The sequence below is a fragment of the Cygnus atratus genome, chromosome Z, assembly GCF_013377495.2.
Source record: "Cygnus atratus isolate AKBS03 ecotype Queensland, Australia chromosome Z, CAtr_DNAZoo_HiC_assembly, whole genome shotgun sequence".
Lineage (NCBI taxonomy): Eukaryota > Metazoa > Chordata > Aves > Anseriformes > Anatidae > Cygnus > Cygnus atratus.
The window spans coordinates 14,503,586-14,526,732 of NC_066396.1; the positions used below are offsets into that span (position 1 = coordinate 14,503,586).

Genomic DNA, 23,147 nt, shown 5'->3' on the forward strand with positions numbered 1-23,147 from the left:
GGCCGCCAGGAGGGCAAATAAAACAAATAAAACTAAACAAAAGAAACAAAAACAAAAGAAAACAGGCAGGGTACGAGGGTTAAAGTCGCTCCATAGTTATAAGGGCAGAAGGCAGGGCTTATAACACAAGACAGCATGCACACAGCTTCAGAACAACGTGGTTAATACAGTTTGTATTTACTCTTATGTTTTGAAAGTTTAAAAAGTCACACAGTTATAAAGCACTTTTGCATTCATCAGCTTTGTCAAAAAAAATCACAGACAGTAGGCACATCTGTATTAAAAGAACAAGACTGCACATCTTACAATGATAATCAACTGATAAAATAAAATTTATTTCAAAGTTCGTATTAAATGCTTAGAGCAAGACAAACATGAAAGTTTTGTTTTTTCAAAGTGTTATATCCCCAAATGAATTTTTTACCTATTTCCTAGTGAGTCATATTGCTCATGGACAACAAGGTTTATCTATGCTTTTGTAAAGCTACAATGCGAAGGCAAAACAATTCAGCATACTCCAACTGAGTAAATGTGAGATTACAGAGTAACACACTTGTCAGAGTAACACACTTGTCCGACTGGTATACTTGCTTAAACTGCATCCTTACAACCCTGGCATATTTCTCAGTGAAATTTGGTTTCACAGCCTGATGTGATGCTAAAAAAAGATCTGCAAGATCAGTAGGAACATGTGAAGAAAGCAGTTTCAACACCAAGATCTACAAAGCATAAGAAAGTCACACTAGAGATAACTGTACTGGATTCAAATAGCTTGTCAGTCCTTTTCTCCCTCCCTGTATACTGTATAAAAAACTCAGTTCAATCAGAAAACTTTTGGCCATCAAAACTGATTTATCACACCAATAAAATTTACTTTATTTAAAACTTGCATACAGTACATTTCTGACAGAAACTTATTTTAATCCCCAGATACCAAGACAAAGTAAAAACCATGGTTGCTTTAAAGCACAAGAGGGCCAAAAAAGTATATAAAATTATAAGCTATTTGCACCTTGACATCTTGCATTTGTGATCAGCATTACAAATTTACAAACTGGGAGCAGATACCATTTGCAAATACTTATTTTAACATATGCAAGAGACAGTTTCAGTGATCCCAAACCAATTCCAGTGAGGAATTACTTCAATAAAAAATCTGTGCGTTTTTTTTTTTATATTTGTACAAGTGCAATACTTAACAGTTTCAAAACAAAAAGATAACAAAAATGAGCACACATTTATTCAGTACATCAGAACCAATTCTTACAAGACTAAAAAAGGACTTAAAGTAGGATTTGCAGCTGGTCCCTCATGTTGACATCTCAATCTCGGTTAAAACCCAAAGCTCTGTCTAAGAAAAACCTTCTACTTTGAGAATATAACCTTCCATTACAGGGACCACATGAGACACTACTTGAGGACAAGAACTGAAAGCTGTACCTATATACTAGACAGACCACAATTGCCCAGTTCAGAACAGAGTTACAGCAGTTCCGGGACTTAAGCAGGTGTAAATTTCTTCAAATTCCTAATAGATGAATTTTTGGACTGCAACCAGCTGGACTGCATTAGATTGTTCTATCTGTAGTTAGCAGTTTGCCATGAATAAAATCTACCTCACTGGTCATTGGCAAGAATCCCCATCTGTTCTAACGGAGTCCAGGTTAGAGTGTTTGCATTAATGCATTAATTTCCAGTTTCTAAATGGGAGAGCAATCTTTGAAATTAAGTCATGAAGTTTATTTTGAAGGGAAGAATCCTTGAATGAGAATTTACAATGTTTTATAATAGGAGTCTATTCATGTTTACATCCATTAGTGTGAGGTGAAACTAGAACTGTAAGTGTACAAGTTGTATGTACAAAAGATTATGTCTTTGTGCAAATATTTGCTGTGATTTTAACATTTAAGGTTGTTTTCTTTCTGAAAGATTGACAAATTCTTCTGCATTTGTTTTTTACATTTAATTGCAATCTACACTTGAAAACATTTTGAATGTTGACACTTGAGTTGCCATGTTCAGTTTAAAATGTTCAACTGATAAATTGGACTACTTACTCCCACAATTAAAATGGCAAAATTTACTAATACAAGTGGCTTGGAAAAGCCTAACCTACGTATGTAGTTTCAACTGCCATGAATTCTATATCACATATGCTAAGTTAGTAATATAAGCAGCCATATCAAAAAAAATTTTTTTTTTAAGAACTGTCAATTTTAGTTTGTGGAATAATATGCAACAACCCCTAAGCTGTGCTCTTAAATAAATGCATGTGTTTCTAAGGATTCTCAGCCTGCAGTAGCATCAGGGAGCTGCTGTGCTGCTACCACACTAAGTTATGAGCTAGCAACTCTGTATAAATCAGGAGCTTGCTGACAGTTCTTCAGATCAATATTTTGTTTCAGCCCATTGGGTGCCAAATATCAGCATCAAATCTCTTGGTACTACTGTACCTTCAGTTGTTCTACTTACACCCCACAGAACTTCACCTTTAAGTGTGCTACAGAGTACCTATGTGCTTTAAAAATTCCAATTGATTGGATTTAAACAGATTTATCAGTTATTAAAAGTAGTACATTATAGCATATTAAGCTATCTTTGATTTCATTTGCTGCCAAATAAGGGGGAAAAAAACAGTAGTTCTAACATATTACTGTTAGGAGATGCTGATAGTTCCAATCAACTGAGGCACAATTGTAGGTGGTGACCAGCAAGTCATACTTCGGTCATTGAACTAGTAATTGTACATTTTCTTACAGTGCATCAGATGTCTGAATCACTAGCAAAAAAAACAAGGTCTGTGTAACTGAAGTGTTATATGAAGCCTAATGTGCACTTGATGTAAAGTGTTATGAACACTGTCCAAAGGACATGTGACTTCCTGTACCTGTATTAAGCTATTGGACAGCAGACAAACAGAATTTGCTCCAGCTTCAAAGCAATATATCTAACTGCCCAAAAATCATTTCAGTCCCTGGGTAAATTGCATTTTGCAGCTAGTTTTTTCAGCGCCTTAGTTAATTTAACTTGATTACAACTGGAAGCATCTGACTATGATTTAGGCATGCTTATTGCTGTAAAAGAAATAAGCCCATCTTCAAAGTTACTGTGCAAGTATTTTAATAAGATTTGCACACATCTCAAAAAATTCTATTGTATGACTCCCTGATCTTGGAGTTAGGTCAGCCGTTGAAGAGTCAAGTGAAGAGGTCACTGATGAGGTAAGGGATGTATCTGCAGATTTTCCTTGTGCATCACCATCTGAATCTTTCTGACAGGATCTATAGTTGCTCACAGAACCTGATCTCTGTGGAGTTGCAGTCCCAGACTTTGCTTCAGTAATTTCATCTGAATGGCGAAGGAGAGAGTAGAAAAATTAGTTATCAATATCATATTGACCAGGGTAACAGCAAATGCCTTCCCTTCCTGAGACTTAATCTTGTGCAGATGTCCTTATGCAAATTAGTATTGTGCTATGAACTGTGCTTCAGGCCTATCTCATCTACTTTAGTTAGTTAATGAAAAACATGGCAAGTGTTGGTCTAATTTCAGTGACTAACAGTACAATTGATTTAATCTGCTTAATTTATCTTTTAAATATAACCTTATGATGCTACCCCATGTAAGTCAAATAACACTTTGTACACATTTTGTAGATGCTTTTTGCTAGTACTTTATTTGGCTTTGATGTAATTATATTTGGTTATATTATTTTTATTATAATTGATGCATCAATTGCTATTAATTTACATTAATTTATCCTTCTCTTTTGGAAGATTTTCCTTTAGTATCTTTTACACCTATACTGCAGCAACTTAAGCTTACCTCCCATATGAAGAAATACTTCTACCTTAGAAGTAATGTTCTGCTGAAGTATCTCTATTCTTACTTAAACAGAACATTAGCTTGACTCACTTGTCACTAAGTTATTTCCAGGAGAAATTAGTGAACACAAAAGGGTCTGCCTTTTCACATCAGTCAAAGCTACTTTAAACTACTTAGGTAAGAGCAGCAGAGAACTGTTAACTGTGCCAGAACAGAGTATCAAATCAGCATCATGACTGTAAGAGCTGCCAAATCCATGCCCTGGGGTTGTATTTTCTCAGGAGTTGAAGGCAGGACTGCAGCAGTCTAACCTCCCACAGCTGCATGGCTCTAGGCAGTCATCTCCCCTCCAACTAAATTAGCATTTTTCCTATATGCAGTTGTTAGGAAAGTGGTTGGTCCCCTCTATCAAGTACCACTGGATCTAGGCAAACACCTGTATTGTCAGAAGGGATGAGGCAAGAACAGGAATAACAAGTTACATTAAACTGACCTAAAAACCAGCCTTAGCCATCCTATACAGTAATCCAGTCAGACTCCAGTAAATCCTTTCTCTGTGCCACGTTTTCCTAGGCAAGTTATGTACCACATTAGCTGTATGTAATTCTGCTTTTATTCTATTACACCCTTGTTAGGTTACACCTTCTTCCATTCATTTTCAAGGAAATAGCCACCTTACAGTTTTATGCAATATTACAGTCATCCTATGAAATATGACCTTGCTGCAGGTTAAACCATCACCTTTGAAGACTTCAGTTACTACAATTCTTATTTCAAATCTACTACCACCATTGATCAGTGGACCTTGACTGGCAGCTAAATGTCTAGCTAATTCCTATACTATATATACTGAATATAGTGAACTATGTAGTTCACTCCCCTATTTCTCAGCCCAATGGAGGAAGAGAATCAGAAGGCCAAAATCAAGAAACTCATGAGTCAAGATAAACATGGATAATAGAACCAAGAAAAAAAGTGATGCAAAGGAGATCATTCACTACCTCCCACAAGCAGACTGATGTCTAGCAAGCCTCTGAGCAAAGGCTACCTCCCCAAATTCTCCCTCCCCTCAGTTTGTTTGCTTTGTGTAGCATGTTTTGCTAAGCATGGTATTATTTGTCACCAAATCTCTCTTGGGTATGTCTGGATCACCTGTACAGTATGTGTCCCCTCCCAGCTTCTTGCTCATTCCCCGTCTGCTCAACATGTGTGGCAAAGTTGGGAAAAAGAAAAGGCCTTGATACTGCAAAAGTACTGCTCAGCAACAGCCCAAACAATGGTACTACTAACACTTCTAGTCACAAATCCAACACACAGCACCATACTGCCTGCTATAAAGAAATTAATTCCATCTCAGCCAGACCCAGTAAAACAGTGTACAATCCAAGCCAAACTGGCACACCTACATGTCAAGCTTTATCTTCACTAGGAAGAGATTCACAGTCTTAGCCCAGATTTAAATTAATGTTTAAATCTAAGCCCCACAGGCAGTTTAGGTTGATTCCTATATTGCCTCTCATAGCTCTGTCCCCTTTTGTACCAGTGGCATTAGTGCTAGTGCAGACATGAAAGGAGCGATTCAGGAGTTAATACAGCTAAAAAGTGATTTGAGGGATGAACCAGCTAACCATTTGATCACAAGAACACTAGGATTGAAGAAATAAACACTTGGTTTCAGCTGACAAAGGGCAAGAATTTCACTTTACTTCTACCTAAGTACATCAAGACCTAGCAATTAGAATGATTTCCCTTACAACTCAGCTAACTTATGTAAGTCTCCACATACCATCAATGCTACGGAAGTCCAGCAAGTATGTCCTGCTGTCCACCTGATACAGCTGTAGACTCATTTTAGAGTATGCACTTGTCACTGGATTCTTCCTTCGAACGCGCAAATAGTATGGATTTACAACCTAGGACAAATAAGATTTGAGCAAGTTACCAGAACTGCTTGAGATACACTGCATATTGTTCCTCTCATTTCGACTCACTGGTATTAAGTGATTTAAGGCTTACCTGTCACAGCCTCCCCCCGCAACAGAAAAAATCATTCCTACAGCCCCAGCAGAAAGGTTTGACGTGTTACAAAGATTTATCCTGTCAGCATAAACTGCCTCCCCCAAAACCCTTCCCGTACAGCAAGCAAAAGCTGTCAGCACAGGTGCACAAGATTTTTCCTGCACAGGAAGATGCATTTTTTTTTTTTAAACTTCTGGTCTATGTAATCAAGCATAAAACAAACAGCTCAAGCAAAAATTTACTGTTATCTATTATTAACACTTATCTATTAATATATCTATTATCTATTATTAAGACCTTTTATTCTTTTACCTTCCATTCATAATCCAGCTGCTTAATTGCTCGACACACTTCAGCCATGATATCATTTGGTCGACTCTGACTCCGTATTCCCAAATGCCACTTAGCTCTTCTTACACCTTGGTGTTTTGATTTTTGTGGATTCAGCTCATCAAGAGTATGGCGGGGACGAGGCGCTTCGGCTACCAAGAATGGCACTCTTTCAGGATGAGGGCGAGACAGATGGTGATCATCAAGAAAAGAATCTGGTGGGCTTGTAGCCAGGTAGAAGTCTTTGGCCTCATTCATTATTCTTCTATTATCTATAATGAGGTGATAAGCAACAGCTAAGGGGTCCTGATGATTTCGGCTATACAGACAGCTTAGAACTTCCTCTTCAGTGCATTCAAACTTCTCACACACTTCTTTTAAGGCTTCGTCATCAATCATGGTAGAGCTGTATGAAGGGTCTTCAGGAAACAAGTATTTGGGAAGGTCCTGCTTAAACCATTCATGTTCCCTAGATTTAAAAACAACAAGTTTAAGGCTATGTATGTAAAGCAAGCCTTTCTATCATTAAATTCTTTAAAAGTTATTTTCAGTCTGTACAAAAAAAACAATTGTCAGCCCAAGCACTCCTCCTGTGCTTCTGATGAAGCAAGTTAAGTATAAGGGAACTGGACACTTCTGCTACATAGAGGAAAGTAAAAATTACCTCTTTCACAACATTTTGCTTGACATTTGGCAAGAGACTGAAAAAAAAAATTTTCCTAGAAGCGTTGCAACTACCTTAGCTCAAAAAATACCTTTTTGTAACTCAATCTGCTTTTTACATAAGTGATACATATATTTAGTTTTAACTGCCAGTACCTTAGTTTTGAGACCATTTCATATGAAAAGCGCTCCCTCCTCCACAAGCACATACATAATAACAACATAAAGAAAACTCAGTGCTGAATAGTTTCTTTGGCAGATGTTCTGACAAGGATTTTTGAACAAACTCACATGCTCCACACCCCCCAACAAGTTATTTTTTCTTCCATTCAGAAAAAAGCCAGCTTGTCTCCAACACATACAAAATTGAGGGAAGGCTACATAAAAGTCAATCTGTACCTCTTTACTACTGTATCCATGAGCTAGTATTCATAAGAGGGGAAAACGAAAGATCCAGAATTAACCAGATAATTAACCTTATTTTTTTCCCCTCTATGACTGAGCAACTTGTGTGCCTACAGTAAATTGCTTAACCAGCCAAAGAATATAGCATGACACTATGTTGCACAAATGAAAACTATTAAAACTAGGCTTACTACAGATTAAAGAGCAGTTACGCTGATCAAGCTCTATCTAGTCAGCATTAATCTGAAAATATGCCTCATCACCAATACATTGTGCAAAAGGCACTTTAATCAGTAACAGTTCGGAAGCAGAAAAACCTTTTCCTATACTAATACAAACCACAGCCCTAACTGGGCAACTGAGCTCAGAAAAATATTTTATTACTATTCACTGCAATGAGCCTCTCCTCTTGCACACGTGCACACTTCCCCCTAGAACAGTTAAGGTATTCAGTAATTAAAATAATGCTGCCCTTTAAACTGCTGTTTTACAGCTGAGTATAGAACTGGTTAGAATTCAAACTCCACCCATGTTCTGCCACCAACATTTTTCAACGTTTTCATATCACTTGTCATCTGGACATGCTTAAGATAACTTAGATAAGCTAGAGTTCCTTTCCACTCAAGTTTTACGGTTCTTAGTTTTCAGTGTTTTCATGTTTTCTGATGGGAGCTGCAAGAAAATACTCCCTGTTGTAATAAAGTACCAAACGATATGTACCACATTTTTTTCTTTTATTGAAAAAACAGACATTGCTAGCTTCCTAACTTCCAAGCCTAAAGGAAGCATTTTCACTAAGGTAGTGCTTTCTTCTTAGAGTTTCTCACAAAGGAGACAGGAAAATGTAATTATGCTACTGGATGAATTACAGCTTAAGTTCTTTTGTTGTTGTTTTACTTACTTCACACTTGTCAAAGCAGTCATCCCCTCCAGAATCCCATCTTGGAATCTGGAGCCCATGATAGCTATCTGTTGCTTTAGCTCCTCAATATTCTATATAGTAATTGTCACTTATACACCTAGTTTATGCTAGGGTTTGAAGCCAGCCCAAAGAGTGCTACCAAAAGAATATTCACTGTCTTAACATGATTTTTCCAAGGTCTGTATAAACTTGGATTAAGCAGTAGCTATGTTAAGAGTTGTAATTTCCCATCAGATATTTAAAGCACAGATTAGTGCTTTAATAGTTCTTCAAGCAAAGATTTTTTTCCCCAGAATGAATAGTAGTGTGCAGTTTTTGCAAACCATTCTGCAGGTAAACAGCTTTACTTAAACCAAGAGTTTCTGAAGATTCCTGTAATGTATACATTTTACTGTGACCTCCAACTAATACTTCTTTTGCCATACAGATCTAGTGGGAGGTGTCCCTGTCCATGGCAGGGGGTCTGGAAATAGATGATCTTTAATGTCCCTTCCAACCTGAAAAATTCCATGATTCTATGATTCTAACCATTACAGCTAAAGCCAAACGACCAGAAGTTGATTTATTTTGTCTCAGACTATAAAACAAGGACAAGTGGTACAACTGGTTTCTTCATACTGCATACACAAACCAAGACAATCATGCAAGCAGACGTCAGTGTTTTACCTAATGTCTCTGATCGTTGCTCTCTTCATTGGATCCACTTGCAGCATGTGTTTCAGAAGACTTATGACAGATGGATTCAGGTACTGAGGGGTATAGAAGATACCATCACATATCTTCTTAAAAAGTGTTGGCACGTGATCATCATCAAATGGAAGTGTTCCACATAACAAAGCATAGAGAATAACTCCACTGCTCCAAATATCTACTTCTGGACCTGCATATAACCTGGGAAAAAGTTAGCTATTAGTGGTTTGTGTTTAATACTTTTAAATAGATTTCAAACATACACATGCACACATACTTTAACTTATATTACTGTAATTGTGTGAACTCGGGGTCAACTAATCTGCAATTATTATAATATTTCAGTTCTATGCTATGCCTCCCTTGAACTCTAGCATCCTTTCCTTTCAAAAATATAATAAAAGCTAGGGAACGAGTATGTAGTTTTCTCCTCTATTGTATATAAATACTCCACAAATGCAATTTAATACGATGGTAAACTGAAAGAAGTCCATATAACAGGACTTTTCACACATCATATATGCTACCGCCCAGATAAAATAGACATTCAGCCTGCCATCAGCAATAGATTGTATTAGAGTTGCTGTAAACAGCAGACTTAACAATAAGAGTCCAGTAAAAAGCAGAAGTTATGTTCAGGCTGAATATAATTCTGCAATGGGTATTTCACTGCTATTCAGCTTCACAGCAGATGTCACCTCTAATTCTATCCATACCTGTTTCCAAGATGTGAGCTGTGATATTTTTAAACCAATTCAGACACACTGTACACGGTGGATTTTGTGTCATTAGACATCACCTCCAACTTACAGGAGCTATTCAAAGCTAGTTCATGGGAGCCTCAAATGCTTATGAAAAAATTATCATGGCAATTAACAACTCAGCCCAGTTTCTCAGCATCAAGCTGAGAATGTCAACAGTTTTGTAACCTTTAGAATCAAGCAGCAAAATAACTGAAATACATGCACACATGTATCCAAAATAAAAGAAACTACCTTCCTGAAATTACTTCTGGTGCAGCATAGTTAGGGGAACCACAGCTTGTTCTTAAAAATTCTCCATCTGACATCATATTTGATAGACCTGAAAGTGTATAAGAGTAGCTACTAAAAATTCAGAGAGCAAAGTGATTTCACACTGCATATACCACCTAGAACAAGTCACCAGTAATTTAAATATGAAAGTTAACATTTAGCTCAGTTAGGAAGCATAGTTGTTTGGAATTACCAAAAGTTTCATACATGAGAACACTACATGATCCTAGGTTTAGCAGAAATTTGTGTCTGACATAATCTATGATTGTACACAGCCAAGGCATGTTTGAAAATATACATTCATTCTAAGACAAACGATTTTGATTACACAGACATGACAGAAAAGAGTTGTTATGCTGCTCTGTCTCCCTTAGAACAAGATAGGATTTTGATCATTAACAAGAAGGCATCTTAAACATATTCGTTTCTAAATAGTAAAGTGGAAGATGTTACCAAAGAATTGCCCACAATTCTCTAAGAGGTTTTAGAGATATATATATATATATCAAAGGAATTGAGAACTGCACACAACTTTGCTTTGTAGCAGGCGACAGTCACCACAACTACCTGCACACTCAACTAGTTCCTGAATCACTGCAGCTTAATACAGTTTTGGTTTAGATACTGTTAGTGATTAAAGCATACTTTAGCACCAGGCCATCTTTGATCACCAGCTCTGAGCACATTCTGAACTACCACTTCCAGAATAGCTGTGGAAAATATTTTCCAATTTCCTCAGTGGAGGCTGCATTATAAAGATTACTACAGGCCTGAGAACTCAGTCCAAAGAGAAGGAATTACGCCCTTTCACCATGGGCAGGAGGGGAGACTGAAGAACAGTTTTGCTTTGCATTCATACTCTTCCTGGATTCTGTTCCATCTTCAGGATAACCAAGTAACTACATTTTATTAGTGTATTTTCTATAGCAAATAACAGAACCTAAGTAACACCAAAAGTGTGATCATACAAGATATTAATGCTTACCAAAGTCAGCTATCTTGGCATTCATGTGTGCATCGAGCAGCACATTCTCAGGCTTCAGATCTCTATGTACTACCATATGCCTGTGACAGTAATCCACGCCAGAAAGGATTTGCTGGAACAGACGTCTACTTTCCTTCTCATCAAGCTACGACAAACAAAGGTTTTAAACAATTTTGAAACAGTGGAAATGAATTATTTTTCATTTATATGAATTGCAGAAATGTTTCCAATGACCTAAAGTTAACATTTTTAGTTTTAATATTTTATACAGCAAATGACTGCATCTTTGCAGTAGAAAGCTTCACAACTTACATCATTTTGCTTCTACCACAACTCTAAAATGACTAAGACAAAACTGTATCCACTCACTCAGAATTACTGAAGTTTCTCAGTCACGCTTTTGAAATTATCATCACTGAAATTCTAACTTTGTCTAAACGGAGTGAGTATCAATGAACTTTGATACTTAAGCACAGTATAAGACTTAACACAAAAGCTGCTGATAATCGGCACAAAGGCAGTAAATTTTGATGCAATTTACATTCTGTTTGCAGCTTTCCCCAGACAGCAGGCTTAGCTAGGCACTTCCTATCAACATGCCCTATAACATGTCGAAGTCAGCTCAGTCTAACTAAGTAAAAGGATCCTGCCTATCTAGATAGTTTAACATAAGGGAGTTTAGAGCATTCACAGAAACCATTCTACTAGTCAAAGAGAATAGTAAGGGCAGAATAGCAGCTTCCCCGTAATTGGAATAATTCTTTAGTTGAGTTGAAAAAATGCTATGACAGTCATACAATTAAGATCTGAACTATGCTAACATGCTCTGAAATGAGAAATGTTTACAAAATGTAGCCATAAAGTATCTTTATTTTAATTGCTAACAGCAAAATTAATGCTGAATACATAAAAACAAACCTTCCTTTAATAGAAATGTTGTAAAAGCAAAAACAGAATGCAAGTCATTGACTTGTAGAGTTGGACTACTTCTTACCCTTCCGTTTTTACAGATATAGTCAAACAGTTCTCCTCCTGAAACATATTCCATCACCATGAAAATGTCAGTTGGTGTACTGATGACCTGGTACCTGACAGAGGAAGGTATCTGTTAGTCTGTGTACTCAGTATAAGAAGCTAGTTACATTCAGATAAACATTTTAGAGTAAAGTCTACTTCTACGCAACTCTTTGCACAACACTAGTTTCATCAGTCAATTTACAGTTACTGCAATAACACTATTTTTCAGAACCTACTTCTCCTTTTACTATGTAATAACATCATTGTAAAGACTAGAAGAAAACTTGTATTTCCCACCAGGAAGATCAATCTCCATACTTTCAGAGGAACATTCTTAGATCAGATATTTCTATGAAAGTATTTGAAGTGCTACCTACCTCACAGACAGCTTAGCATAGTGAGGAAGGAATACAAAAGTACAAAAGGATTTTGCTAGTGCCTCAAAAATCCACACTTTTCAACCCTAACAGACAATAAAACTGCCTTCTCATAAATAAATTGTACTTCAAGACTGGAAAAAAAATGTTCATGATGATGCAAATTAATTCTCTTTGATTATGAGGTCTATATGTTTTTATCATTATACTTCAATTAAGTTGGGGGGAAAATGGAGTTCTGAAATAAGCACGTTATGGCCAAATGCCCTGCTTACAAGATTTTGAAATATTTTCTGTGTATCCTTAACTGAAAAGGTGTTTAGTACTTTTCCTCTTAGAGCAGTGAGAAATCACTGTTCTTTACACAGAAAAGGAAAGCACACTGATGACTCCTCAGTCAAAATTCAGGTAAACTATTGAGAAGACAGAATGTAGCAATTGTATCAAAATGAATGCTTTTAGGTACCGCGCTTAAGCATACACATATATTCCAACTAAAAAAAGTTAATTCACACATACTACAGAACTCCAACACTCGTCAGAAGACTGATTCTAAGACAAGGGAGGAAAACAAACATTTCTCAGCTTGCTGAGACAAATTATTCTTCAACTGCATAGACAGTGAAATCAGACTATTCAGGTGTAAGTGTACATGTTTTAACAGCTTAATATTAAAGTAGTGTAATAACCTGGATACCACTGAGGCAAATATCAGAATAAGATCTCCAAAGTTAGTTTTAGCCTGAAGTATCTTGAATTACAAGCAATTATCTTCACTGATTTTTCTGTTTAATTCCTTGGTTGAAAGTGCCTCACATACTTACACATCACCATTTATTTGAAGCTATGGCCAAGACCCACTAATACAGAAATAGTATTTTAATCCTTTTTCATCAAAAGTTACACTGCAACCTCATTTCTAACAACATGTGTGACTTTTCACACAGTTATGAAATTGGTAAACTATAAACTTCAGGAACCATGAGCAACCGTTTATAGCTGAGATCTTCAGATATGTCCACCTTCTGGACAGCGAGGTAACAAAATGTTGGGAAATAACCTCATCATCTCAGACAATAAGTCTGCATCTCTTGGAAGATTCGGCGATGCCTCTCTATAGTCAGTTTGCTTTTTCTAGTTATGGAGAAGGTCACTGTGGAAAAGAAGAGTTACGTAGCTATAACCCAAGTACAGTAATCAAACCCCTCATCATAATTGACTGAACTCAGGAAGAGGAATTTTTAGAGAAGCAAAATGCATCCTATTGCTAGAGGTTAAAAACCAGAAAAAGCGATGGTCTATGGTATAGAAAAAAATCTTGAGACAGACTTGAAACATTTTATACAATTTTTAGTAAAGCACAGTGTTCCAAATTATACATTGTCTAATTTGTAATGTTCAGCTGAAGAAATCCGTTTACTTCTATCCCAGCAATTCCTCAATCTAGTTCCTAGTAGAGCAAGCAGCATGATCCTAAGTTCCCAGCACGTCTACCTGCACAGCTGTATCAACTATAGCTCAAATAATATTTACATGCATGCTAATAACCCTTCTGCTTTGGGAGTACAGGCTGAACAACTGAAAATTTGGGTATCCATCACCTTTTCCATTATCTCCTACATCTTGACCCTTTCCTCCACACGCAGAAGAAAAAGAATTTTTCCCCATAATTCACTAGAAATATTTACCTGAAACCTATTCTGCTAAGCTGTTAAATCAGCTTAACCAAAAGTACATATTCCTGCTTTACCCCATATGTCAGCTGATACATTGACACTTCCATTTGTTTTGGCTACAGGTATGTGCTTTGGACTAGTTCATGAACTCTTCATTGGAAGCACTAGCAATGCTGCAGACAGACAAAGACGCTCAACAGCCTTCTGAAAACCAATCCACTTCAGATCATCTCATTACCTGCTTCAATCTGATTTAGCACTGACTTACATACTGTTGCCAAACTAAAGGAATGTACTGGCATGGCATCTATCAGTAGTAGCATGGTCTTAACACAAGACTTTGCCAATAAAAAAATTTGGAACTCTAACACCACAATTAAGAGTAGAAGTTACATACACAATAGATGTGCCCTGCTAGATGCGTAGGTATGCTGTATGAAACAAAAAAGTCAAAAATAAGTGGCATTTATATCTGGTCTGAGAAAATACATCACAAGTCTAGCACATATTTAATTGTATTCTGAACTCTGCTGGTAAGTTATTGATTGACTAATAACTAAGAAACTGAACAGGCACAATATAAATACTGTACTAATTCAGACAAGTGGTAGCAGATATTTCAGAATTCTTTTATATAGATCACACTTAACATACCGCACATCTTTAATTCAGAAAAGTTTTGCAATCCACTGTCTACATCAGAAAACCGTAAATCACTGACCATCATGTTGATAAAAAGATATTTTGAGGAAAAAAACACAGTAAGCTTGTACAGGAAAGCACTCTACAGTCTTGTTCTTAACCAATTTCTAAGCAGAAAAAAAAGGATCAGATACAAACAGAAAAAGAATACTGAAACAGCAGCTAAAAACAATAAAACTGATCATACAAGAAGGATCTATTATGCCACTACCTTTTAACCTGCCTAAAGAAAGATCTGTGCCCTACAGAAAATATCAATTCTGTGAAAATGTATCAGAGGATACTGAAAATGGAATACATGGAAGCTGGTTAGTTCTCTAACAAGTTACTGATAGTACTTTTGCCCTTTGAACGTTTTAGGTCAAAGAGAGCACAACAGATTGTTTAAATAGATCTGATTATAGCAAACAAAACTTACAGCTTAATTATATGTGGATGTCTGAAGAGTTTGAGGTTCTGAATCTCTCTGCGGATTTTTCCTACAACATCAAGGCTGCGAATTTTCTGTCGATTCAGGATCTTCACTGCAACTTTATGCCCAGTTAACTCATGTTTGCCAACTGCAAGGAACAAGAAAACATTTAGTTAGTCAGGGTTTTCAATTACCCCATAAGAACATTTACGGGATCATTTCAACTACAACCAAGAAATACCACAGTTAAGATACTAATCATTCCACATATCCCCATTATCTTTAGGGAGATAGAAAACCAGATGACACATCATATCCTTCACTTCACCCTAATTCCTCTCTCAATTTTATTGTTAGAAGATTCATGGGAAATGTAAGAATGAACCTTAAATCTCATCCTCAAGTCTTGCAGCATGACTACATTTTGCACTATTACAAACCAAACATTTTTCTATCCAAAACACTGCCATCCTTGCTAAGTAGGAGACCATTTTATTTCCCTGTATAAGTTGCTCCAAGCTTTAGACTCACATGGTAACCCACTCAGACATGTTCTCCTGCCGCTTTCCTACTCAATCTACAAGCATTGCATTTACTTTACAAAAATGTTTCCTTCCCCCTCAAGTAGCATGTTTCAGCAGTTATTCAGAATTACTGCTAAGAGTAACCAGTTTACTTGAAAATTACTTATCTGTCCATGTAGCAGTCTGAACCTATATAAGCTACACATTCTGTGCAGTAAAAAAGACTATCATACCAGAGCTTTATTATATAAATAGCAAAAAACATATGAAATGCACACAATAGAATCTAACAACTATGCGAAGCAATATAAACAGGCAACCTCTTACATTCCTCAGTTTCCTTCCTACTTCAAGAAGTTGTGTCTTTTTTTCTTTGAGGAATTTTAAAGTGTAAAACACTTATGAGACAGTTACCCTTCTTGAATTCCTTAATTTTACAGGTGCTTTTTAAAATGGCTTCAAAGTTGCTATGAATATATTTTTTTAAATCCAGTGCCAGTGTTTTTTTAGAATCCAGTGCTGGATCACAGATATACTACAGGATGTAAGCATCTCTTGCACTAGAAGACTTTGCTATCTGCATCAGTTTCTGCATGCAGTAGTCTAACACTGCTAATATCACGACTATATCCATTTTCAGACATACAGCTGCCATCCTCTGCAATGTTCTAAAGGCAAGCCAGATTCCAAGACAGCTAAATGTCCACTTGGACATTGGCAACAAACCTCTGCTGAGCATAGTACTCTCTCATCTGGGTGCATCTCCTCACTTGAAAATCTGACCAAGTCCCAGGCTTCAAGACTTATTTAAGTACATCCACAGGAAGCTGTGATAAACAATTCTGATATAATTAATAACTTTACTCTGGAAGTTGTACCTATATAGTTTACCTGACACAGCACAATTAACACGTTTATCCACAAAGCCCCCTCAACAATTTTGCATTTTCTTATTTTACAGCATAGCTAATGGATCTGGTAGTACTTATCTTGCTTGCAAGAAACAGTTGCTTGTTCACAAAGTAGAAAATATGTCACTCCACATTAGTGAGAATTGCAAAGACTGCACAGAACCAGGAAGTAAGCCAACACCTCAGATGTTAAAGCTTAAGGCCAGTACTACATGACAGACTAATTCTTCTGAAAGTATAAGACACAGTTCCTTCCCTAGTGGATGAATAATTATTTTGCTGCAGTTATCCACAAAAAAAAATCTTCCTGCACTCAAGATAATTTTGACAGAATTAGCAAAAGATTATCAATCTACTGATCTCATTTCTAGTACAAAACCCTCCTGCTGCCATTTACCTCTACACTAAGATAAAAAACAATGCAAGTGAGAAGCAATTCTTAGCAGCGAGATACAGATAACGATAAGCCTCTCTGAATGATTATTTTTATGACAAAAAGATGTTTATCATGCAAAACAAAGCAGCATGTCTAAGTTGGGAAGTAACTGAGTAGTGGACCACACAAAACTGAACCACCATGATGTGGTGATGAGACACCTTTTTTTATCTGAGATAACAGAAAAGCTCCAACTACAGGATGGAAAACACATCCCCCAGTGCACAGGAGCCATTACCTAAATAGGGACACAATAACCAAACACTGGGCAAGCACATTCACACTGCCGAGGAATGCAGGACAAGGCTGACAATTAATCACAAGTTCTAGACAGACCACAAATTATTAGAGGTGAGTGCCTGGTACTGTAAAGTCATGTTGCACACAAGAAGTATTTGCTTTCAACCAAGCATACAATTAGAGCAATTATCTCTCTCGCTTTCTCCAATTCAAATGTGATTGAGGTTTCAAAGGAAACCAAGAAATTATACCACTTATGTTCACAACCTAAGGAGTAACAAAATCATTAACATGAAACAATCAAAAAACAATTATTCCATTTGAATTAGTGTGTCTTTACCTACCTATAATATGAACAGAGGTAAGTCAGAAGTATTTAAAAAATCCTTTTAGTAGTAAGTTAAATTTAACAATAATTTTAGTTAATAAATGTCTTAGAAACTAAATGAGAATCCACTACACAAGAATTTGCAGCACCCTTTGGTTTACAAAGTACTAAAATACCTTGTTAAGTAGCACATGCATTTGAGCAATTTTACAGCTTACCATATAAATGCTCAGATATTCAGTTCCGACATGCACTGTGTTGTCTAATTAATCAGCCAATTTGTTTTTCTGATTTGTCAGGCTACCTTAGATGACAACTGGAATTTAATTAGAATCCAGAAAAAAGCAATAGAAGGTTATTTATTAGGTACAAACAAGCTATATTCAACATGCAAGGTACGTAAGAAGCATTTTATTGAAACTTTTTTATTTGAAGTACTTATTAGGCAGCAACATTTGCAGTTGTCTGAGCCTTAGTCATCACAACTGTGTGCCTCAAGCCTTGATTTTATTCAAGGACTGAAAGAAATGCTTCTCTGCTTCTTCAGCTGTTCAACAACTTCGAATAAAATATTGAAAAAAAATATTGTGGTTTTGTGCACATACAGAAAGATCCCCAGAAGTCTGAAAAGTCTTTAGCAAGTTAACAAATTTAATGATTGTTTTCTTCAGTAATATTTTACTAAGTTTTTACTCCCCTTTTTTACTCAAGATTATATTAAATCTAGCTCTAAGACTGGAGTTTCCAACCACCATCTATTTCATGAAAACTGTCTTGTTGCAAATATATAGGGTATCCACTAGTCCTGTTCAGCTACCACAAATCACACACTTTAAATCTCAAACTACATTCTTTTCATAAATCTTTCATTCTTCCCAGGCACAAGTAATCTTCACTTTGCTTTACAATATAATAGCAAATACAAGGTTTTCCACATGCTTTTTAAAAAATAAAATAATTGACTTATTTCTTCACTGTAGAGTGGCTTTGCAGCTTTGTTATTGACTGTGTACCTCACATTAGAGGCAAGCTGGTAATTCCACCAAGAAAACACCTTAAAACCATAGTTGTCATGTAGCATAAACCTTTATCCACGTGCCCTAAGAACTTACTTGAAGCTGAAGCAGTTCAAGGTATATGGTGCTGCCACAGAATTGATTGTACACAACTTTAATTAAGCAGTAATTAAGGATTTATTATATAAAATAATTTGCTACAATAGAAACAGCAACTTAGTTAAAGCTTCAAGAATGGCAAGGCTCACGCAAGACTTATTCCATGGTACTGGGGGGGCGGTTCTAAACTCAGACACATGCTTCCAAAATCCCCCTTTGAGGTGAATTTCTCGCCCTTCTCTCTCACCTGCAGTTGTCCACACACAAGCCTGACCCTCAAGGTGTCAGCCCCGAGACGCAGTCCTCTCAGGGGTGCCATGAAAAAGCATCCCAGCTCAGGGGGAAACAAGGGTGCAGCCCACTGCCATCCCTCAAGAACTCAAAGAGTTCTTCCTTGGTATCAGTATTTACAGGACTGTGAAATAAGTGACTTTTAGTTTTAGAATTTTCCAGGATTCTGGTATTTTTTCATTTTGTTTATGGCTCACGTTGTGCAGTCCCTTTACCCTCGGCATTTAATTGTGCCTTTACCAATTAGTTACCCCACAGGGGCCCCAGATATGGTTGGGGGGAGGCCTGATCATCCCATGCCTGTATCACATATGTGACAGCAGAGTGAGCCAGTATTAGGCTTCACCACACTCTGTAGATAACAGAGGAACGATGCCCAACAGCTTTTCTTTGAATCACAGATAAGAAGAGATGATGCAGCACCATATTTATTAGATAGGGAATTTAACTACAAGTCAATCACTTCATGTTGTTCCTGGACTCCGATGTGATTCATCATTTTCCAGAGACAGATTTCAAGGCATCAGGCATCTATGTGCTGGCGCTCCATCCCTAGAACTGTGCAGCAGTTCAAGGAACAATCACATCAAGGCCTACTGGGGCTCCTAATTCTGAGCAAGTCTTAGCTCAGGTGAAGGAGTAGAGTGTACCTCCCATGCTCCACCCCATCAGTACAGTCAATTCACTTTACCCTCAGAGTGGCAGCGTGACTCTTGCCTCCGTGGGATAAATGTATTGGCAAATGTTTAATGCCTGTATGTGGGCAATTTTAAGAATCATTAGTATGAGCTACAGCACAACACTTATTCCTTTGTTTTCCACACGCCCTATTGTATAAACTGAAAATTTAAACAAATCTGTATACATGAGGGGGTTCTTCCAGCAGTGCTACTTGTTTAGCCATTGTCCAGACCCTGATACGTAAGGCAATGGCTAACAGTAAACATAAAACATCAAGAGTTAGTAAAATCACAATAGGGTGCAGAATCAGGTTCAGTATTCCTGCTGCTGCAGGAGACCATCCAAGAAGAACTTGCACCACTGATGCTCTCTATCCTTCTTGACTCTCTAGAATACCTGATGTATTTCTTCACTTTCATGATGGACTCTGATAAGAGACTTTTGCCCTGTTCTCTGAGCCCGCTGTAGGAGGCTTGCTAGGTCAGGGTGATGGAGAAGCCACTTGACTAGGGTCAAATTCATTGCAACAGGTGTTGGTTGCAGTTGGTGACACAGCATATAATCAAAAGAAAAATCTTTGCAAATAATTATGGGTGCAGAAAGATTAAGATCAGAACTGATATTTATGGAAAAGTTATCAATCGCTCTAATTTATGTGTATGTAACACTATGAACATCATCATCTATTAGCAAGGATTCACACAAATGTTCACATACATACACATCCTTTCCTGATATATAGGACTACCATTTTGGAAATCTTGATGGGATATATTTTGAAGTGACAGATATTTTATTCTATATCTAAATAGGTTATCTTGAGCTTTAGGAGTGTTACTCTCACAAATAAAACCTCATTGTCCTAGAACAACACCTTCATTCACATCAACTGTTGTTTGTCAGTCTTCTCCTTTCTGATAGGTCCACACCCTATGCTCCAAAGGACAGGGTAAAGTCCCATTACAATGTGACAAAAGTGATAATTGGGTGTCCAGCGTACACTGACACATTGCATACAGCGAGGACAAAGGCAACAATTTTTTTTGTGTTTTGAATGATAAGTTGACTAATTGCCACAATGACTGAAACTTTTTCAAACTCTGATGTATTACCAGCAAAACAGCAGACACTAACTGGCAACAGACCACTGACTATTTTTGCATTCAGCACGAAGACAGAACTGAAAACATGACTTCAGATGATAACGTTATGCAAAGCCCAGAGAAAACCAAGAAGCCAGTGTTATTTTTCTGAAAGCTACTCTGTATTACCTCTTAACATAAGTTTTACCTATAAAGGGACTGGCTCACAAATTAGAAATAATCAAATTATATTTGTTAATCATTCCAGCTGTGTACCAGCTATCAGTCATTCAAAAAGAAAAGCACTCCAAAAAGAAGCTCCCTTTACATACCTAGTACTTCTCTGTATTTCTTTATTATTTGGTAAGAGAATTATGGAACCACCTGGTCTTGATAAGTCTCTTCCAGGCTAACAACTCCAAATCATCAACCTGACTTACTGAAGTCCCATCACTAAACCATGTCCCTTAGTGCACGTCCGTTAAGCACCTCCAGTGATGGGGACTCCACAATCCATTCCAAAGCTTGACCATCCTCTCTGCAAAGAGATTCTGATATCCAATCTAAGCCTCCCCCGGTGCAACTAGAACCAATTTCCTCACACCCTATCACTAACACTAATTGCCTTCAAATTTCACTATGCACAAGCAGCAAGTTTTCAAAGACACTCAGAGACAAAGTCTCAAAGCTGCAATGATTTGTTTTAACTGTTTAAATGCAGGAGCAACAACCTAAAGTCAGTTCAGCAGGGCTTCAGCTGGAAAAGAAAAACAATGGTGAGGCCATTCAGAGTAAATATGACATTCTTACGAAATACAGGTACCAGTTATGAAGGCTGCAGAAAAAAGCTGAACAAGCATGCTAGGTACACAAATATTTTGACAGAGACCAAAAACAACCCAACCCACAGCTCAGTAGAATGTACTCTTAAAAAAAAGAGCTAAATTAATGTTTTTACTAAATTAAATGGACACAAGTTAATACTGTGCAAAGGCATATTCCTGAACAACTACGTTAGATAGAAAACTGATCTTCACAGTCCCCTGTCAGGTGTCTTATCACTGCCTTCATCAAGGCCTATTTACATCAGTGTTGCAGACTATCCAGATCAGCATTCTTAACCTAGTTCTAAAGACTAGGACCAGTATTGTATATTTACAACCACAAATAGTAACCTCATCTCAGCAGAAATTACTAGAAGTCTGACTACTCATTCCTTTATGAAAGCTAATCATTTGAAACACCTGGGAATTAACTTTGCTTTTGGTTTCAGCAGGAAACATCAGTGGTATTTTAAAAATAGAGAACGCTAAAACAGGGGTAATATTTTATGCTGAATCCTTGTAAAATTTAAATGAGAACATGCTTCACAAAACTCATTTATTTTCAGCATTCTCTTTTACCCAGTCTTTCCCTTCTGTGTATTTCGCTTTGCCTGCGTATTGGCTAGAACCAGCTGTCTTCTCCACGGATGCCCATCTGAGGCACAGTCAAGTGAATGAGGTCAGTGGTTAATTTGGGCTCCAAGAGCTAGAAGAAGAGTTAAATTGGCAAAACATCACACCAGTCAGTTATCTGTGATGGTGAAAAGGCAAGAGAAAGGGCGAATTCGTCTGACAGATACCTTGGCAGCAGGAGACCTTTAATGGTCGCTGTGTAAAGCGCTGGTTTTCCAGCCCATTTTTGGGGTTGCCACTACTGTTAAAACTAAAACCCCACTTCCAAGAAGCCAGATGTCTGACCCAGACATCACAGAAGCGCGATGGAAACCCTACCTGAATAAAAATTGAGCAATCTGACTTTTTTTAGTGCTTTTTCTGAAATTGTCAAGTGACGAAACCTTTATCAGAGTTGCCAGATGAGGAAGAGGAATAAAGGGAAACCTTAATCTCTATTCCATTTCAAGTCCGCTGCGGGGTACTTGCACCCCTACCCAGAAAACTTTTTTTTAAGTCGGAAAAGAGCAGAAGTTGGGTAAGAACCAATCAAATCCGTCACAAAGACTTGGGGCGGCCGCGACACCCTCATTCCCGTCCCCAGCCCAACGTTTTTAACGCCTCTCCCGGCCGGACACCGCCCGGCTCCCGGCGCTGCTTACACACACACGGAGCACGACACCCCCGACACACCCCCGGTCGGCAACCCCGCAGTCGCGACTCTGTCGCGACAGCCACCACTCTTCCCCCTCCCCCCGCCTGACAGCGCGGCCCCGCACCTCGCCCACCGCCACCTCGCCCTTCCCCGGCCGGAGCAGCCAGGGCAGCGGCTCACCCTTGACTTTGCCGAAAGTGCCGACGCCGAGCGTATCGCCCAGGATGTAGTGCCCGATCTTCACCCGCCCGTGCTCGTGCTTCTGTTTATCCGCCGCCGCCATCTTGAGCCAAGGGCCGAGTCTGCGCATAGTGCCGCCCGCCCGCGCCGGGACAGAGGGCCGGCGGGGGAGGAGCAACCACACTGCGCCCGCCCGCACCGAACCCCGGAA

The 23,147-nt window shown here is 37.9% G+C and overlaps 1 protein-coding gene across 1 annotated transcript; it reads right to left on the reverse strand.

Annotated features, from left to right (window-relative positions):
* Nucleotides 1–148: 148 nt before the first annotated feature.
* On the reverse strand, nucleotides 149–23,147 carry PRKAA1 (protein kinase AMP-activated catalytic subunit alpha 1). Its single transcript, XM_035566124.2, has 9 exons — nucleotides 22,937–23,147; nucleotides 15,064–15,205; nucleotides 11,868–11,961; nucleotides 10,874–11,018; nucleotides 9,850–9,937; nucleotides 8,831–9,055; nucleotides 6,157–6,643; nucleotides 5,612–5,738; nucleotides 149–3,348 (listed from the first exon to the last, which is right to left on the reverse strand). The coding sequence occupies exons 1-9, from the start codon at nucleotides 23,064–23,066 to the stop codon at nucleotides 3,104–3,106; spliced, it is 1,683 nt and encodes a 560-aa protein (XP_035422017.1). The 5' UTR covers nucleotides 23,067–23,147; the 3' UTR covers nucleotides 149–3,103.

Excerpts from the sequence above, each read along its gene's own strand:
- PRKAA1 (XM_035566124.2), bottom strand. The coding sequence starts at position 23,066 with ATGCGCAGACTCGGCCCTTGGCTCAAGATGGCGGCGGCGGATAAACAG. Across the intron at positions 11,019-11,867 it reads ATATCTGTAAAAACGGAAGG|CTTGATGAGAAGGAAAGTAG; the intron begins GTAAGAAGTAGT and ends TGTTTGTCGTAG. Across the intron at positions 5,739-6,156 it reads AGCTGGATTATGAATGGAAG|GTTGTAAATCCATACTATTT; the intron begins GTAAAAGAATAA and ends TATTTGTCCTAG.